Below are 17289 nucleotides of genomic sequence, written 5' to 3' on the forward strand. Positions count from 1 at the left end.
GAACCGAATGGAAAACTTGGTTGGAGTTTCTGGCACAGCATTAAATTGGTTTGAATCCTACCTAAAGAACAGTGACTTCTTTGTGTCTCTGGGTAACTTCAAATCTGATCAAACAAAAAATACTTGTGGAGTTCCCCAAGGTTTCATCCTGAGGCCTCTTCTGTTTAACATCTACACGCTCCCACTAGCTCAGATTATAAAAATAAATAAATAAAATAAGTTATCATAACTACGCAGAGAGATCCTGGTCCTATCAAAGCACTGGGTAAATGCATCGAGCAAATCAATGAGTGGATGTGCAAACATGTTCTTCAGCTGTTGATGTTGTTTTGGAGCAAAGGAGAAGAGACGAAAAGTCAGCACGCAGCTTCAGTCAGTAAAACTCAAAACCGCAGACCAGGCAAGAAATCTGGGCGTAGTGATAGACTCAAACCTAGATTTTAAAATCCACATCAAGACATTTACAAAATCAGCCAACTATCACCTGAAGAAGATATCAAGAATTAGAGGACTTATGTCCCAGCAGGACCTGGAACAACTTGTCCAAGCTTTTATCTTCAGTCATCTAGATTACTGTAACAGTGTCTTTACAGCTCTGCCTCAAACATCAGTCAGACAACTGCAGCTGATCCAGAACGCTGCTGCTGGAGTCCTCACCAAAACCAAGAAAATAGAGATCATCAGTCCAGTTTTGAGGTCTTTGCACTGGCTGCCAGTCAGTCAGAGAATAGATTTAAAAATCCTGCTGCTGTTTAGGGCCAACATACATGAGTGACCTCCTGATTAACTATGAACCGTCCATCCGCTCAGGTCGTCTGGTACAGGTCTGCTTTCTGTCCCCAGAGTCAGAACCCAACACAGAGAAGCAGCCTTCAGTTTCTATGCTCCGTATATCTGGAACAAACTCCCAGAAAACTGCATGTCCGCTGAATCTCTCAGCTCTTTTAAAAGACACCTGTTTACAGCTGCCTTCAACTAAACAATTTTAATAAAGATTGTAATCTTTCACTCTGCACTGTAACTTTTAATTCTTTTTTTTACGTTTCCTCAAATACATTTTATTTAAGTTAATTTTACTTGAACATGTTTTAAGTTTGAATAATTTCAGTGATTCTTAAATCACTATTATTTTAATGTTTATTTTCTTTCCTCTGTCATGATGCTTTTGATGTCTTGTCTTGTGTAAAGCACTTTGAATTGCCTTGATGTTGAAATGTGCTATATAAATAAACTTTCCTTGCACTATATATATACTATACACATGCCTCTCTTGTTTCTTTCTGTGTTACAGGGGAGCTGCTGGATGGCCAGCGAGGACTCGTTCCTTCCAACTTTGTGGAGTTTGTCCAGGACAAGGAAAAACTAGCGATTCAGTCTGGAGAAGAAGGGGAAGACCTGGGCCCACTGGACCATACATCTCTATCTTTGGTGCCAGTGGATGGAGGTGCCTCCCAGGATGGCCTCTTGGGCTCATCTAATGCCTTGGTTCCCTGTAGCAATGGGACAGGGGGGCCACTGGACCCTGAGGACCTGGCTGAAGATGTTGTGCCTTATCCCCGAAAGATCTCCCTGATCAAGCAGCTGGCACGCAGTGTCATTGTGGCTTGGGAGCCTCCAATAGTGCCTTGGGGCTGGGGGAACATCTCTGGCTACAACGTGTTGGTAGATAGGGAGCTCCGTGCCAGTATAGCATTTGGCGGCCGGACAAAGTGTTTGTTGGAGAAGCTGGACCTGGACGGCTGCGTTCACCGCGTGTCGGTGCAGAGCGTCACGGACAGGGGCCTTTCCGACGAGCTGCGCTGCACCTTGCTGGTGGGAGCCAATGTGGTGGTGGCTCCATGTGGTCTGCGGGTGGATGACATCCAGCGTGACACTGCCGAGCTCTCCTGGTTGCCTAGCAACAGCAACTACGGTCACACTGTGTTCTTGGATGGGGTAGAACACGCAGTGATGAAGCCAGGGAGGTATAGACTACGCTTTCTCAACCTAAAGCCACTGACTGTGTACAAAGTGACAGTGATGGCACAGCCGCACCAGGTGCCATGGCAACTACCGCTGGAACAGCGAGAGAGGAAAGAAGCTGGGGTGGAGTTCTGCACTCAGGCTGCAGGTCAGGAAAGCTCACTGCTATACACGTAGATACGGCATCAATAAAACATTCATAGCCCTATAGCAGACTATATTCAGTCGTGTTAGGTTTGCTTGAATATTGTGAGATTATAAAATACGGATGGAGATAACTGACTGCTATACTGTTTATGTTGATTGTGCTATGTAACGATAAGCCATGTGCAGTTTGAGTTTGTGTACTCTGCTGTGGAGGAGCAAAGCACAGCATTGCCTTACCATACCATTGTTGTGTATTGTATTTTGTCTAGGTCCAACACCATATTGCAGAACAGGTCAGAATGAAACATCAGTCCTTGGCTGGGTTTCCTTGAGCACTAAATCATTTTTTTTTTCTTCTTTTTTAAAAAAAAAAATCAAAGGATGACATTAAATTATAGAATAAGTGCTATGATACTTTTGGAGAGGGCTACTGTATAGGCATTGCGGTGGGAATGATCATGACATATCATTCAGTAGGATCAATGAATTAAGAGATCTGGGCAAAATTCATTTATTTCTGGTCCACTAAGTACCTTAAACCTACATCAATCTACATGATTTGGAAAGTGAATGCACTTTGTTTATCACACCAAATTCAAATGCAATTTTGCCCAAGTTTGCTTACTGCACTGAGCACATCACTAATTAGCAAACAGCCACACGTCACAAGATATGATCAGTTATTACTCAGATGAGTCATTTACTCAGCCTACAGCCTGGCCTGTAGTAACAAGCGCTATATAAAGCTGTGCTACTCCACTGCATCCAGACAGAAGCAGACGCACACTCGTATAAAATGCTTCTGTCTGGATGCAGCCATGCAAGTAATATGCATTGAACCAGGAGAGTGTAAGACAAAGAACAGGCTGTAGTTAATCTTTTTGAATGGTTTCCTGCATTTGGAGCTAACTGTATGTCTCTCAGGAGGCCCAGAGGTCCGTATATGCCTTCATGTTGTCCTCTTAGGAGTGGGGAGTTATGGTTCAGCAGTAGAGCAGATGATAACGAAATGAAAAAAACAAAACATTTTAAATATTTTGTACGACTGGACATATTTATCACCTCAGTGTGATGATGATGATGGAGTATGTTAGGTAGGCTTGTGGTGGCTTTAATAACTTATCATAGACTCAAACTTTTTTTTTTTTTTTTAACGAAGCACGAACGTCCTCCACAACATTGTCACATTATCACAAGTATCACACGTATCTGCATGGACTGTGCACATCTACAAGGTCAAAATAAGGTGTCTTCTTATTCTTTTACGAATGTAGAAATGCAGGGAAAATTTTGAATTCACCCAGTGTGTTGTTTCGGAACCTCCCCTCCCTCACCCCTTCTTATTATTTGAACCTTTTTCTGTGCATGGTTGTGTGTGCATCTGATGAATGCTTCACTTCCTCCCACATGTTTGTATGCTCGCGATTTTATGAAATTCTTTAAAAAAAAAAAAAAGGGTCATGCACTTTTTCCTTACAATTCTTCTCCTATACACCCAGGTCCTCCCCAGCCCCCTGTGGATGTACAGGTACTCTGTGGGCAGGCTCCAGGGGTGCTGCAGGTCCGCTGGAAGCCCCCCAACCTCACTTCCACGGGCACATCTAACGGAGCGAACGTAGTTGGTTACGCAGTCTGCACAAAAGGCCAGAGGGTGAGCTAGTAAATGTTCATCCTAGGTATCTAGTATAGAGTGAGAGAAAAAAAAAAGTTACTTTGCATTGTATCATGCAATATAGTGAGGGAGCAGAGAATTAACCAACATATGGGAACTATTATGTGTCTTACATAATGTAACCTGATTAATCGTCTGACACTGATTTACACATTGTCAGATGCACGGAGGGCGATGTCTGTTCTCTGTCGTTGAGATAACATTATGTCATCAGCACAGTAAGTGTTCACAGCAGTGCCACCTACTGGCGATACATGTTCAGTGCAGGACTCTCAAAGCTCAGAGCTGTACATGTCTGAGAAGGCTCTCTCACTCCCTCTTGTGACTAACATGGTGAACCAACATTATTTTCTGACAGCACAATGTGTTCCTTCTAATCATGTGCTTTCAATGATAAATTAAAATCCAGCAATATGAATGGGTTTTGCTCCCAACATAGGGATATTTTTCCTTCCTTAGTCAGGCTGAAACTTTGTTCTGATGTTTGTCATATATATGTAAGTAACATAAAAGATTAGAACACGTGGTTTCATTCTATGAGCCTGGGATCATGTTTTTACATATTGTGTTTCAATTGTTGTGAAAAACAAAGATGCATCTTCTTACATTTTGTTTTTAAATGCAGATAGCAGAGGTGTTGTACCCACAGGCAGACTATGTTACTGTCGAGCTGACAAGGATTCAGTGCCTGGAGGCTCGGGAAGTGATCGTCAGGACGCTGTCCGTGCAGGGAGAGTCCCAGGACTCCCAAGTCGCCGTCATTCCAAACAACCTGCTAGTGCCTCTTCCTGCGATTCCCCTGCCACCGCCAATGCACCCCCATGCAGGCCCTCCGACACATCCCCACCCTCAACCCCCTCAACCCCACCTCCAATCGCCTCACCTTCCCCATGTCACGCCCCAACTTCCTGCTCCTCCTCCCCAGGCACACGGACAGCCACTCCAACCTCATCCTGCACACAATCAACCCCATCCCAGACTTCCTCATCCAGGTGGACCCCTGCAACCCCAGCTTCGACCCCCACACCCTCAGCCCCGACCCCTGCTTCTTCAGCCCCGCCAACCCCACCAAGGTCCCAGGCCACAGCACCAGCTGCCTCTGCTACCCCACCCCCAACACCATCCTATACCTCAGAGACCAGTATGTGCCAGAGACCTGGATGCCAAAGACCACGCAGCCCACCACGGGGGGGCTATTCAGCCTGGACAGCCTGGCTGGGACCCCACTCGTTCACCCTCTTCCCAGCCTCCCGTGCCCATGCAAGGCCACAGCCTTGTGGCCCCACCACCCGCCAATCCTCGCTCCCCATCCCCACAGAGGATTCTGCCGCAGCCCCGGGGGACACTTATTCCGGACACCGTGGCAAAAGCCATCGCGCGAGAAGCGGCGCAGAGGGTGGCAGCAGAAAGTGGCAAGGTCTCATGGAATTTAACACTGTTTAAAACTCAAAACTGGAAAGCATGAATTTTAAAAAGACCGTTTGGTTAATGTATTAAAAAACAAAAAAAAAAAAAAAACACGAGGCCGACTGAAATAGACATAACCGGAAATCTCGAAGACTACTGTCATTCCCTTTCCTCTGTTAATCTTTTTTTTTTTTCTTTAGGGGGAGAGGCGGCAGGGCCGATATGGAGAGCAGGGTCAGTCGTTTCACCAGCATCACTCTGACGAGGAAGAGGAGGATGAAGAAGGCTTTGGGCGCGGGCGTCGGAGAGGACCAACAGTTGATGAGTTCCTACGAGGCTCTGAGCTGGGGAGGCCGGTAAGACCCATAAGATATTTCATTCATCCCGAGCCTCCCCTTCTCTTTTATTTGTTTTTCAATAGAAAACCTCTTAGGCGTACGTATGGAAGTGTGTGTGTGCAGGCATGTTTGGGTGGTTGCATGCATACACTCCTTTTCCTGTGTCTCCGTGTGTTTTTTATGTACACGTGTTCACCTATCCATGTGCGTTTGGTGTGTGCATGTATGTAAGTATGTTTGTAAGTATGTATGTGGACTTAAACATATGCGTCTGTGTGTTTGTGTTTGTGTGTGTGCGTGTATGTGTGTGTGTGTGTGTGTGTGACTGTTAAAAGCCTCACTATAGTCACAATGAAGATTATCACAGCGAGAGCAGCCGGGGGTCTGACCTGTCTGACATCATGGAAGAGGATGAGGAGGAGCTGTACTCTGAGATGCAGCTGGAAGAGGGACGCCGGCGCAACTCGCACAACACACCCAAGGTGCAGTTCTTTGCACTTCCTCTAAACCCCAAAAGCCATAACCATCCAAATTAATTATTACCTAGTGAACTGCACAGGCACAGATACTTCAACTGAGACTGCTGCCTTGACTTGCATTTGAAATGTGTCAGTGTGTGTGCTGAGTTTCGTTCGAATTCAGAGAAGAAGAGAAACAAAAAAAATCAGTTTGAAGGGTCAAGCACCATGTTGAGAAAGAGAATGACGGACTGGGTTTGATTGCTTTAAGGCAGCATATCAACATATTAGTGAATGAACAGTAATGAAGTTCCTAAAAATTGGTTTTCCAGATCGGACAAATGTTTTGTCTATTTGGGAAACTTGGCATTTTAATAACGTCATATGGCTGATTACTACTTTTTATACCACATTCTTCTTTGATAAGTAATGTGATTTTATCATTCTGAGTGGGTGGCTGCAGCCTGGGACGTATGATGCAGGCTATTAGTTTGGTTGGAAGGTAGATTGGAGCCATAGCGGCCTGCAGGCTGCAGAGGCTAACTTCTTACTATCTGGGAGCAGGTGTTTGGGCACTATGGAGAGAGGTAAAGATGGAGTTGGTTTGAATGATTTGTAATATGTTTGCATCTTGGAGAGAGACACAGGAAGTTACAGGCTTTGAAGTGCTGTGAAGGTAGAGAACTACATAACACGGAGCTGTAACGGATGCCTTTGACACAACCTCACTCCTTTTTTCCCCCCCTCTTTTTTTAAGTTTAATTCAGTTTTATGTTATCAGTATTTGCACAATTTTGAAGTGTTAAAATGTCCTGTGGGCTTGTGTATGTCTGAGTGTATGTCTTTGCGTCTGTGTTTTGGTGAGCCTACCTCTGAGTGCTGCATGAATTGGTTTACATACAATTTGTTCAAGTACATCAAAGTGTGTTTTTTAATTTATTTTTATTTATAAAATGTTTGCAATTATTATTATTATTAATTTATTTTTTTTTGCATGACTGTTAGCTAATAAAGAACGCTTCATGTGTCCGAAATGCTTCCTGTTAATGTGCATTTCAGAACACTTCTGGTGGAGGCCGTCATGACCGGGAGGCTGGGAGAAGAACCCATCATGGCGGTTCCCAGCCTCAAAGAAGGCCGCTAATGGTCCCTTCCATTGGTCAGTATGGGCAGGTGGCTTGAGAGAAATAAAAGGGAACAATCTTTTAATGTATTGTTTTGGTTTTTTTTGGTCCTCTTTCAAAACCGTCATAAGCTTCTCCGTGTCTTCAGAACACATCTGTGTCTAAACCATGGTCATATCACAACGTGAACATGTTTATGATCTTGATGACTGTATTTTGCAACCATCTTACATTCTTCTTAGCCTGCTGTGAACAATATACCACACTATAACCATCAGCAAAAGCAGACCTATTTCTTAATGTTTCCTAACAATGGTTTAGGAGTAAGATAAACTTGACCTGATTTCTTAGAGGAATTACAAAAGGCATTAATAACAGTACCTAGACGTTCCTAATTACAATAACAAATGCCTTCTTCTTTGTTGCTGATAAAGCAGAAATCTCATCACAGAAACTCGGACACCGTGGATCACTCCATCCTTCTTCTGAGTCTTCAATTTTTTTTTGCTTGGTCTTAAACCTCTCACAGTCCTATCGGTCTAAGAGAACGTTTTTTGTTATGGTGACAGTTCTGTCACATTTCACCGAAGGCGTTCCTCAAGGATCAGTTTTAGGTACATTAATTTTCTCTGTTGGCTTCCAGTCGATCCAGTCATCACTTACTATAATGAAACGGGCCACTGTTATGCAAGCAATACCAAATGTTCTGTCCCATTACAATCCATCAGTCAAAAGGACTCCAAACTAAATTAGTCCCTTTTTAAATCAATTTCTGGATGTTTTTAAACTTCCTAAAACTTTACCAGAGGAAAACAGAAATTGTCATTGTGTGCCACAGCCAATTTCTTTAGGGGGAGATAGCCTACAATCTATGACGCCTATCACATAACAATTAGCCAACTGCAACAAATGATGGCATCAATTTCAATTAAAACAGACTTATTCTGTTTTGTTTCCTTTTTGATCAAGTAAAAACTAACACAATCCAACCATTTTAAAATTGGTTCATTTTGAGTGTTCCTTTTTTCTTTTGTTCTATTTATCAGCTGAGGTCTTTGCGGCCTTTGCACTAAATGTCCAAGATCCCAGGCTCTGGAAAGAACTACCTGCTAAATCTGTCTGCTGCTTTGAATCTCTTCTGAACAGATTCTTGATTTTAAGAGGCTTCAATAGAAAACATGAATTGACCTTTTTGAAATGTTGAATTTTCCATTGTAACCCCATCACCCTCTAATTGGTGTTTCCTGTAGAAGTAACCTCTGAGAATAACAGTGAGGGAAACCCCTCCCCCATCACCGAGGATGGTAACTATGGCAGAGTAGCTCGGCACAGGACGTGGCCATCCCGCAGGCACATGGGCGGCACCAGGTCTCCCCATGGTATGTGCCTGCAGTCCTGTTCTTCCACCACAGCATGGGAACAAAAATGCCACCAGCAACAGGCAAACGGCAACAAGTAGCTGTGGACACTTGCAAGTGCCTGTTTCTATGTTGTTAATAATAATAGTTATTATTATGATTTCAGTTGATCAGCATGACTGCACTGCACTGAAATGTTAGCCCCGAAGGAAAGCCACACCTGGGGTCCAGGATGAACGTTTCCACAGTTGCAGCTTATAAATGATTGATTGACTGCTCAGAGAATGCCTCACTCACTGCACTGAACTCAAGATGCCTGCTAAACCCCTCCCCTCTGTGGTACAACCACACCCACAACACTTAAAGACGAGCGCAGCCATGCATGAAATATTGAAGAATCATTAGTGGACCAAATGTAGGATTGGCTACACACACACACACAGACACACACATACACTCACTGCCGTCTTTTTTTTGTTTGTCTTTAAAAAGGGGTCTTTTTTTTTTTTTTTTTTTTTTTTCCCCCCAGACATTTGAGTTTGAAATATCAGCTGTTGGAAATGCAGTTCTCCCGGACATTTTTTTCTTTCCAAGAATAGCATCAATACAACTGGGACTGGCATATGTTTAACTGGGATCAATGCATTTCCCATCAAGCCTGTACTTTCAAGCTGAAAAAATAAAGCTTTCGCCCAACACTATCACACTCTGCTAGCTGTATTGCAATTCCAACGTCAATTAAGTTACAGACTTTCACAACAAACTCTGCCATCTCTGCTTTAGACTTCTCGCTGTTACATGGGTTGGCAATGTGTGGAAGTTTTATACTTTTGCTTTAAATCTTAGTTTTGCACATTTTGTTTGTATTTAAGTATCAGTAAGAATGTGTTACATCTTTCAGGATGCATGTCAGAGTCTTGAGTTTTTGTTTTATGTTGTGTCTATCTGTAAATCATATACTGCACCATGTGTATGTCCATATGTGTTGCACCCATTTGTCTGTCACTGCATATTTTAACATCAAAATGGACAAAGTGTGTATGTGTATTATAAAATGACCTGAATAGGTCACTGACCACACATTTCTTCCTGCATGCTGACAGGCACAAATAGCCAGACAAGGATATCTAAATTAAATCCTGTTATTGATTTATTTTGACGCATGGCTAAGATGTATCACAGTGTGTACAAATTAACTTCAGCTACTGTAGGTCTTGTTAAATTATTTTCAAGTTTTGACCAGCACAAACAAAGGCTTACATTTGGCAAAGTTCCTGCTATGGGAATGGGATCTTAATTCTTACTTGCAGTATTCTGTAAATGGATTTTTTTCCTTTTTGTCTTCAATGTGTTTGAAGATGGTTACAGGGACCGGGATCGCCGCTCACCTACATACTATGATGAGTCGGAGCCCGAGGAGTCCTTCCGGATCTTTGTGGCCCTCTTCGATTACGATCCTCTGTCCATGTCCCCCAACCCGGACGCAGCCGATGAGGAGCTGCCCTTCAAAGAGGGGCAGATCATAAGGGTGGGAGTCCGACAATATGACCCGACATTACTTATGAGAACACACCCTTTAATGAATATCATTTCTGTTTTAGCTTGCAGTAACTGCTGCATCATGTTTTAAATCCATACTTAAAGTGATTATAAAGTTCTGTAACTTTATCCTTCACAAGGCCAAAGAAACAAGATACTTTATTGTCGTTGTGTGCACACAATGATTCTGAATTGATGACAGTTGGCCCAGCAGCAAAATTAAATGTAAAAAATGCCAACAGCAGATTAAAAAGGCAGACGCACAGTATGCGTATGTAAACGACAAATGAATAATAGCTAGTGCACAAGGTGTCCATATTTCAGCAGGTTAAAAGTGCAGAAGTGCTGCATTATCCAGGTTGATCCTTAGCAGCTGTGTGAGAATGTTCTGGAGAGGGGGGCTACAGCTTGGGAAAGAAGCTGTTCCTTGATCTGTTAGTCCAGGTTTTCATTGTGTAATATCTCTTTCCAGATCAATGGGGGACAAAAAGACTGTCCTGCTTCAGTTGTGTCCTTGCTGATGTTTGTGCCTCTGCTTTGAAGGCAATCGGCATACTTTTATTCAGAACATTTCGTTTCTGAACAACACTCTGCCAGATGTTGGACCTCCTCTCTGTAGTGTTCCTCCTCCCTGTCTGTACTGTAATTAGCCCAATTATAGTAGTGTCACGGTTTTGTTCAAACTAGGTGAGTCATTGATAATTGAACAATGTCCCTATGTGGCAAAAATTCCACTTAAAAAATGCCAAGTAGTTTATTACAAGATGTTTTCATTTAGCCTACAAGACAGAAGTTGGCTGGCTGAAAATGTGGAAAAAATCCTCCACAAAGTAGTTCCCATCCCAACTGAAATTTAGCAAAGCACCCATGATACATGGCCACAAAACGCTACGACAGTTGTCCTAGATTGAACACGGAGGACGCAACCAGAGCATGACAGAGTTAAATGAAGTTGCAACATTGCCTGCTCTTCCGTGATTGCTAAAAGAAACAAATAGTCAAATACTGTAGTCTTAGTTGTGAATTCTTTTCTGAAAGGGGAGACGATTTTTGTAAAACATGCCATGAAATTAAAACTTCCTGTGGAAAAAACAAAAAACAATCAACAGCTGAGCAAAGCTTCAGGGGAAGGGCTGTTGCCATCAAGTTTACTGAAATGAAAACATGCGACTTTGCAGCCCTTACTAATTTGACTTACAGTATTATACTGCGAATCCAATCAAACTGGAGACATCTAGCTGAAAACTTGGCCCAACTGGGGCATTAACTTATGCAGGGGTGGCATGAAGTTTGAGTGAACATCATGACAGACACTTATTGTGTTGGTGTGACCAACCTTTAATAAACCCATACTTCATGCTACAATCACATGGATCCGTTTCTTTCTCAGCTCAAACTTCCACAGCCGTAGTTGCCCTTGTTAAAAAAACAAAACAACAAAAAACTGGAGTCACAGATTCATTTGGCTCACTACTGCAGATGCCACCACACAGTGAGCGCCATGAACAGTCCAGGATGTAATCTGTGGCCAGTCTGAATTTATTAAGATGAGGCAACAGTGGACCACCTGTCTTGATGTGACTAATTCATGTTGACAGAAAAAAAGCACACTGTCAATACCTGCATACACTTGGCACATGTTTAGGCTAACTGAGCTGTTCGCAGCCTAATAAAGAACACAGCTCACACGTACGCCAGCTTTTAATTCTGTGAATTAAAGAGTGGTAAAAGAGGTGACTTAGCCATTGAATAATAGTTGGCAAAATGTTCCCAAACTGTACGGATTGAAAAGACTGAAACAGAACAACAGCATTAAGAGTACCACGATAACTATACTCTTTCTAAAAAGGGACCTTTAAACAACTCATAGTACTAAACGGAGCCTCTAAAATCACTCTTTTACTCTTTTCTGTGACAGGTGTACGGCGACAAAGATACAGATGGGTTCTACAGAGCAGAAGTGAGGGGCAGGATGGGGCTGATACCCTGTAACATGGTGTCAGAGATCCGAGCAGAGGACGAGGAGACCTTGGACCAACTCATGAAACAGGGCTTCCTGCCGCTCAGCACACCTGTGGACAGGATAGGTAGTACGCAGCCCACTTCATGTCATGAACGGGAAAAATGTCTTTGTGTTTGAACTGCGAGGATGTGAATGAAAATAACCTGCCATCTGTTGTTGCTCACAGAGCAGAACAGAAGAGGACTCCGTCGCGATCAGGCCTCAAGGAGGATGGTGGCTTTGTACGACTACGACCCCCGAGAGAGCTCCCCCAACGTTGACGTGGAGGTATCACTTAGTGCTCACGACATCTTGCTAAACGAAACGCACACTGAACAGAACCAACTTTATCTGTGGATAAGAAAGCAACAAACACTTGAATAAAATCTACATCCCGTTCCTGTATATCACTTCTTGTATCTTTGTCTCCTGATAGGCTGAGCTGACCTTCTGTGCTGGTGACATCATTGCTGTATGTGGAGATATTGATGAAGATGGATTCTATTATGTGAGTGCAGCTGAGCTAGGTTTACTTTTTTTTGAACAATTGACCTATCCTTTGTTCAAACTTAACAAAACTGACAAAAAACAATCCATCTAGGCTCTGGTCTGTTTTCAGATTTAACTTTAGTTTGACTTTTTGTGACTTGGAGAACCTAAAATGGAAACTAGAGGTAATACAAACAGTGCAGTAGAAGGATAAAAGTGGCTCAGTTTATACATGATGTTGAGCTGCCTTTCTCTCCCATGCTCATATCCACTGACAGGGTGAGATGAATGGCCACCGCGGTTTGGTTCCTTCTAACTTCCTGGAAGAAGTGCCTGATGATGTGGAGGTGTATCTGACCGATACTCCGTCCCACTACCCCCAGGAAGAGCCTGCCAACCGGCCCCCTGCCAACTCCGCCGCCACCGTCTCCGAGAGCAAACGGGTACATCATCATCGCCGCTCTCAGCGCTAGGCCCTGTGTTCATCCATCCTCCGTCCTCTCTCTTGATTTTTTCCGTCTCTCGCTTCCTCCACCTGCCGTCTGTGTGCTGTTCATTGTGTGTGTTTGTCCATGTGGTGACAGTGGTGACTCTAAAACTAACAACCCCTTCAACCCCTCTCCTCTCAACCATCGAGAAAAAAAAAAGAAAGAAAGAAAGGGGGACAATAATCCAGTGTTAACACCTTTCTGAGTCTCAGAGAAAGGAAGAACCAAAGCCTGACATGGACAGAGGGAGGAGTGTGGGAGCTCTGCGGGTGATTTTTGTTGCATGTAGCACTGGTTAAGGAGGACTTGAAAAAGGCTCAACTCATTCCTTACACATGATAATTTGGTACCTCTTTGCACTGAAACTCCAAAAACCTGTTGTGGTATTTGTGTGTTGCATTAAGTGCTTTATAAACACATAACAATTGCTACCCAATGACACTGAAAAGAAATATATGAGAAGAAAACTATTTGAAAAAAAAAAAAAAAAAAAACAAGAAAAAAAAAAGAGAAAAGCATGCCTTTTTCAAACTTGATACATTTTATAACAACTTTCTTGGCTTGACTGCTGTATTTCCTTAAAGAGGCTTTGTTTCTTTATGTATATTGCACAAACATCAAATCTATTTTTCAGCCCTGTTGTCAGTGGATATGCTATGATTGCTCTGAGCTAAAGAGACTAAACTAAAATCGCAGCACTGATACGTCCATACTGTGTTGTTACAATGGAACAATAAAAGAAAAAATTGGATATTAAAAACAATCTTTTTTTTTTTTTTTTGCACTCTGTGTTCATGTGCGTTGGTGTAGTTGTTGGTGACGTTGTTTTCAGTTTTCATAGTGGTGTGGGTTTTTTTATTTATTTTTTTTATTTTTAGCGACGGGACAATGCTGCCACATCTGATTTCTTTTTTTTTTTTCCTCACCCGCTTGGCAAAACAAAACAAAAACAAACAGAAGAAGATTGTTCATTTCACACCATAAATGGCTCTGTCTGCCTTGTACAGTAAGTCGGCAACTTGAGATACCAAACTCGTGGCTCTAATGCAGACAGCTTGAGGTCACACAGCAGACACTTGGAAATGTCACATTACATAACAGATTTTTTTTTAAAGATTTCTGTCGGGGGGAAAAAAACACCTCTGTAAAATTATCCGTGGGGGCATTTTTGAATATAAATACAGAACATATTTGATACCCTGTAGATGATGATGAGCATGATATTGTTGACTATCTTAGAGAATGCAAACTTATATATCCTGAATAATAATCAAAATTCATTTAAAAGTGTCTCAATGCTAACTGTGTGCACAGCTGCTGCATTAGAAAAGAAGCCTGGTATCTACAGTTGCGTCCCTGGGTGTTGTATCGTATATGACTGTACTACATGTTCCCTCCTGGCCTCTCTCTTTTGGTGGACTCCTTTTGGCTCTGTGATGTGCTGATGTCATTTCCTGGCTTCCTCCTTTGGTGTTTCTCCTACATATTAACTCTACGTGCGTGTTTGTTGTAAAACCCTTTGAGTACTTTTAATTCACATTTATCGTCATGCAGAGGATTTGACCTTCTGATGCAATATGCAGAGAATATTTAAATTTAGTTCAGTGCGGTAATGTCAGGTTGCTACTGCAGTAGTTTCATATCTGAAATTTGAGCTGCCTATGGACTCTCTGTGCCCTTACAAACCCTTTGACAGTGTCTGATAGTACTTTAAGTTGTATTTCTACTTCCCCAATCGTACACTTTTCAAGCCTCAGAGGAAAACTGAACAACAATCAAAAAACAAACTAAAGTATACCCTGAGGTCATGAATCAATGCAATTAAACTTGTGAAAACAAACCAAGAAGAAAACTACACATACACAATATTTGCTATTGCATAAACCTCTTTGTTCTTCTAATGACTTACTGCTCTCAACAAACAAACGATCAGCATTTAAAAAAAACAACCTGCATCTGAATCCATATCTGCACAGCACATGTGACACTTTGCAAGAGTTAAGACACCAAAAAGGTTTGTTTTTTTTTCCATCTATGAGATAACCTTTCATCAAATGAACATACAGTTTTAGGGCTCATTGTTGCTTTTGGTTAAGATAGGACAGTGGCTGGAGCCCGAAGTCAGGACAGAGAGAGACAGTGGGGAGTGACATGCAGGAAAGGAGCCACAGGCGGGTCGGATTTGAACCCTGATAACCCGTTTGGAGGACTGTAGCTTCTGTACATTTGCCGTGCACACTAGCCACTAGCACACAGGCTACCCAGTAGTCACATCTTTTAATTTAAAAAGAAGCACTTGCAGTATATATACATGTCGATCACAAAATATAAAACATTTCCTATAATGTATAAAGGTAAGAAGTAGAACATCAGACAGTCTGTCATTTATCCAATGAGTGCACCTCAGTCAACTTCCATTACAGAGAACTCACACTTGTATCCAGACCAAACCAAATACAGGTTCACTACTGCATTGAAAGCAAATCAAGAAACACAGTCAGCAGAATGAGAGCCTCGTCATATGCAGTTTGAGTTCTGCTTCTTTTGTAATACGCTGCCCCCTGCCTCCACACCTCCCCATCACTTCTCCCCTCAGGTTACAGCCGAAACCACCGACACCGTCGACAATGACGCCGCCCCTGTCCGTGCCCCGTCCCCGATTGTCAGGCCCCTCCTCCCTGGCACCATGAGACTCCTGAGCCCTACAAGGGCCCCCCACATGCCACTGGACCCCCGGGGCTCCCAAGATCTGGCCAACAAGAAGAAGAAGGGACTACTCTCTAAGGGAAAGAAGCTGCTGAAGAGACTGTCCCCTGTGAAATCGTAAAAAAAAAAAAAAAAAACAACTAAAACATGCAACATACATGTATAAAAGCGTACACATGCCGGGCTCTGTATATTGCATTCATACAATCAACTCTGATCCAACATCACATGACAGAGAGGATGTGACCTCAGAACCCTGGACTGTGTGAGCCTGTTTGAATATAACCAGTGATATAATTATTCATGTTTGGTGATGATACAAATCAACTAAATTATGTACAGTGCAGTGCCAAAATCACGAAAGAGGTAACCTACAGACACAAGATGAATTACTCTGATGTATTTTAAATCAAAAGTTGACATTTTGAAAAAATATATATATAAAACTAGGATTTTCATGACATTTCCTTTCTTTATTTTAAATGAACTCCACATTTATTCGATGTAGGGCCGCTGTGAAAATAGAGCACATGGTCACAGTTTCAGTCTATATTATACAATAACCACATTTCTTTTGAAGGATTATCAATGTCACCAGAAGGAAACAGAAACCATACTCCTCGAGAAAAGTCTCCAGAGGACTACACTGTAATTGATTGCATTCCTGTCAAGTAATGCTTGCTGCTAGCACAAAAGGCTTTATTCAGTGCAATATCAGGCAGAGGTGTAGCATACGGGGGACCAGATTGGCAACAGGAAATAAAAACCCAGACACTTGGCAAGCTTCTGCTGTCTCAGTGGCCTTTATGAAAACAAAAAACGAGCGCGACACTCCTCGTTTAATTAACAGCCGTTTCATTTTGTGTCATGACTTCTTCTCCGTTTGCTTCGTCCTCGCTGTCAAACTGTCATGAAACGCCTAGTTCAAGACTCCAATTTGTGTCCGTCTTCCTATTGCACAAAAGTGGGTATGTTTTTTTGTTGTTTTTTTGTCATTTTGGTTGGCAAAAGACACGTTTAGTGTGCCTGTGTGAATGACTATGTGCTGCGTTCATGCTTTGCACCTTTGTTTGTTGTTGGGATTTCTTTTTATCCAAAAGGAGAGGTCATGTAGTGATTGATCCTGTGATGTACTGCTTCCTCCATCGCCTGTGCACTGTTCAGTTCCGTCTCATGTTGATATAAAAGGGTCATGTTACAGCCTCATCAAAATTACTAATCAAAAGTCAAATTGCATCTCTTCATCTATAATGAGTCTGTATAGAGAGAACTCACTATCCTGTCAAATCTGATGATTTCATGCTTATACCATAAAAAGGGATCATGTTCCACAGTGTAGTATCATTTGGGGGAGCAGAGTAAAAGTTTTTCCTATGATCTTGTTTTAATGTAAGCAGATGTACTCAAAGCCAAAGTCTGGAGAACACAGACTAATTACTCATGCCAAATCTCTGTTGTTGCTCTATTTCCTTTTTTTATTCCACTAAATGTTTTAATATCTTTATTAGAGTCTTCAAAAACAAACGGCAAATCTTTTCATAACGCCATAAAAAAGGGCTGGCAGCAGGAAGTGTAATCGCGTTAGTAGAGACGACTTCA

General features: G+C 42.3%; 1 protein-coding gene across 5 annotated transcripts in view; it reads left to right on the plus strand.

Moving 5' to 3' along the window:
- rimbp2a (RIMS binding protein 2a) overlaps positions 1 to 15835 on the plus strand; it is a 42000-nt gene extending 26165 nt beyond the window's left edge. The window contains exons 8-21 of one of the 5 annotated variants that reach the window (XM_079364529.1): positions 1292 to 2110; positions 2379 to 2402; positions 3609 to 3760; positions 4407 to 5198; positions 5389 to 5544; positions 5862 to 6008; positions 7044 to 7143; positions 8359 to 8487; positions 9825 to 9994; positions 11924 to 12092; positions 12195 to 12295; positions 12444 to 12515; positions 12775 to 12939; positions 15581 to 15835. In XM_079364529.1, the coding sequence (XP_079220655.1) occupies positions 1292 to 2110; positions 2379 to 2402; positions 3609 to 3760; positions 4407 to 5198; positions 5389 to 5544; positions 5862 to 6008; positions 7044 to 7143; positions 8359 to 8487; positions 9825 to 9994; positions 11924 to 12092; positions 12195 to 12295; positions 12444 to 12515; positions 12775 to 12939; positions 15581 to 15811 (3227 nt within the window). In that variant the 3' untranslated portion in view covers positions 15812 to 15835. The remainder of the gene's footprint in view (positions 1 to 1291; positions 2111 to 2378; positions 2403 to 3608; positions 3761 to 4406; positions 5199 to 5388; positions 5545 to 5861; positions 6009 to 7043; positions 7144 to 8358; positions 8488 to 9824; positions 9995 to 11923; positions 12093 to 12194; positions 12296 to 12443; positions 12516 to 12774; positions 12940 to 15580) is intronic. The other 4 variants (XM_079364530.1, XM_079364531.1, XM_079364532.1 and 1 more) reach the window with 4 other exon arrangements.
- The last annotated feature ends 1454 nt before the right edge of the window (positions 15836 to 17289 follow it).

The sequence above is a fragment of the Symphodus melops genome, assembly GCF_947650265.1.
Source record: "Symphodus melops genome assembly, chromosome: 16".
NCBI classification, from domain to species: Eukaryota; Metazoa; Chordata; class Actinopteri; order Labriformes; family Labridae; genus Symphodus; species Symphodus melops.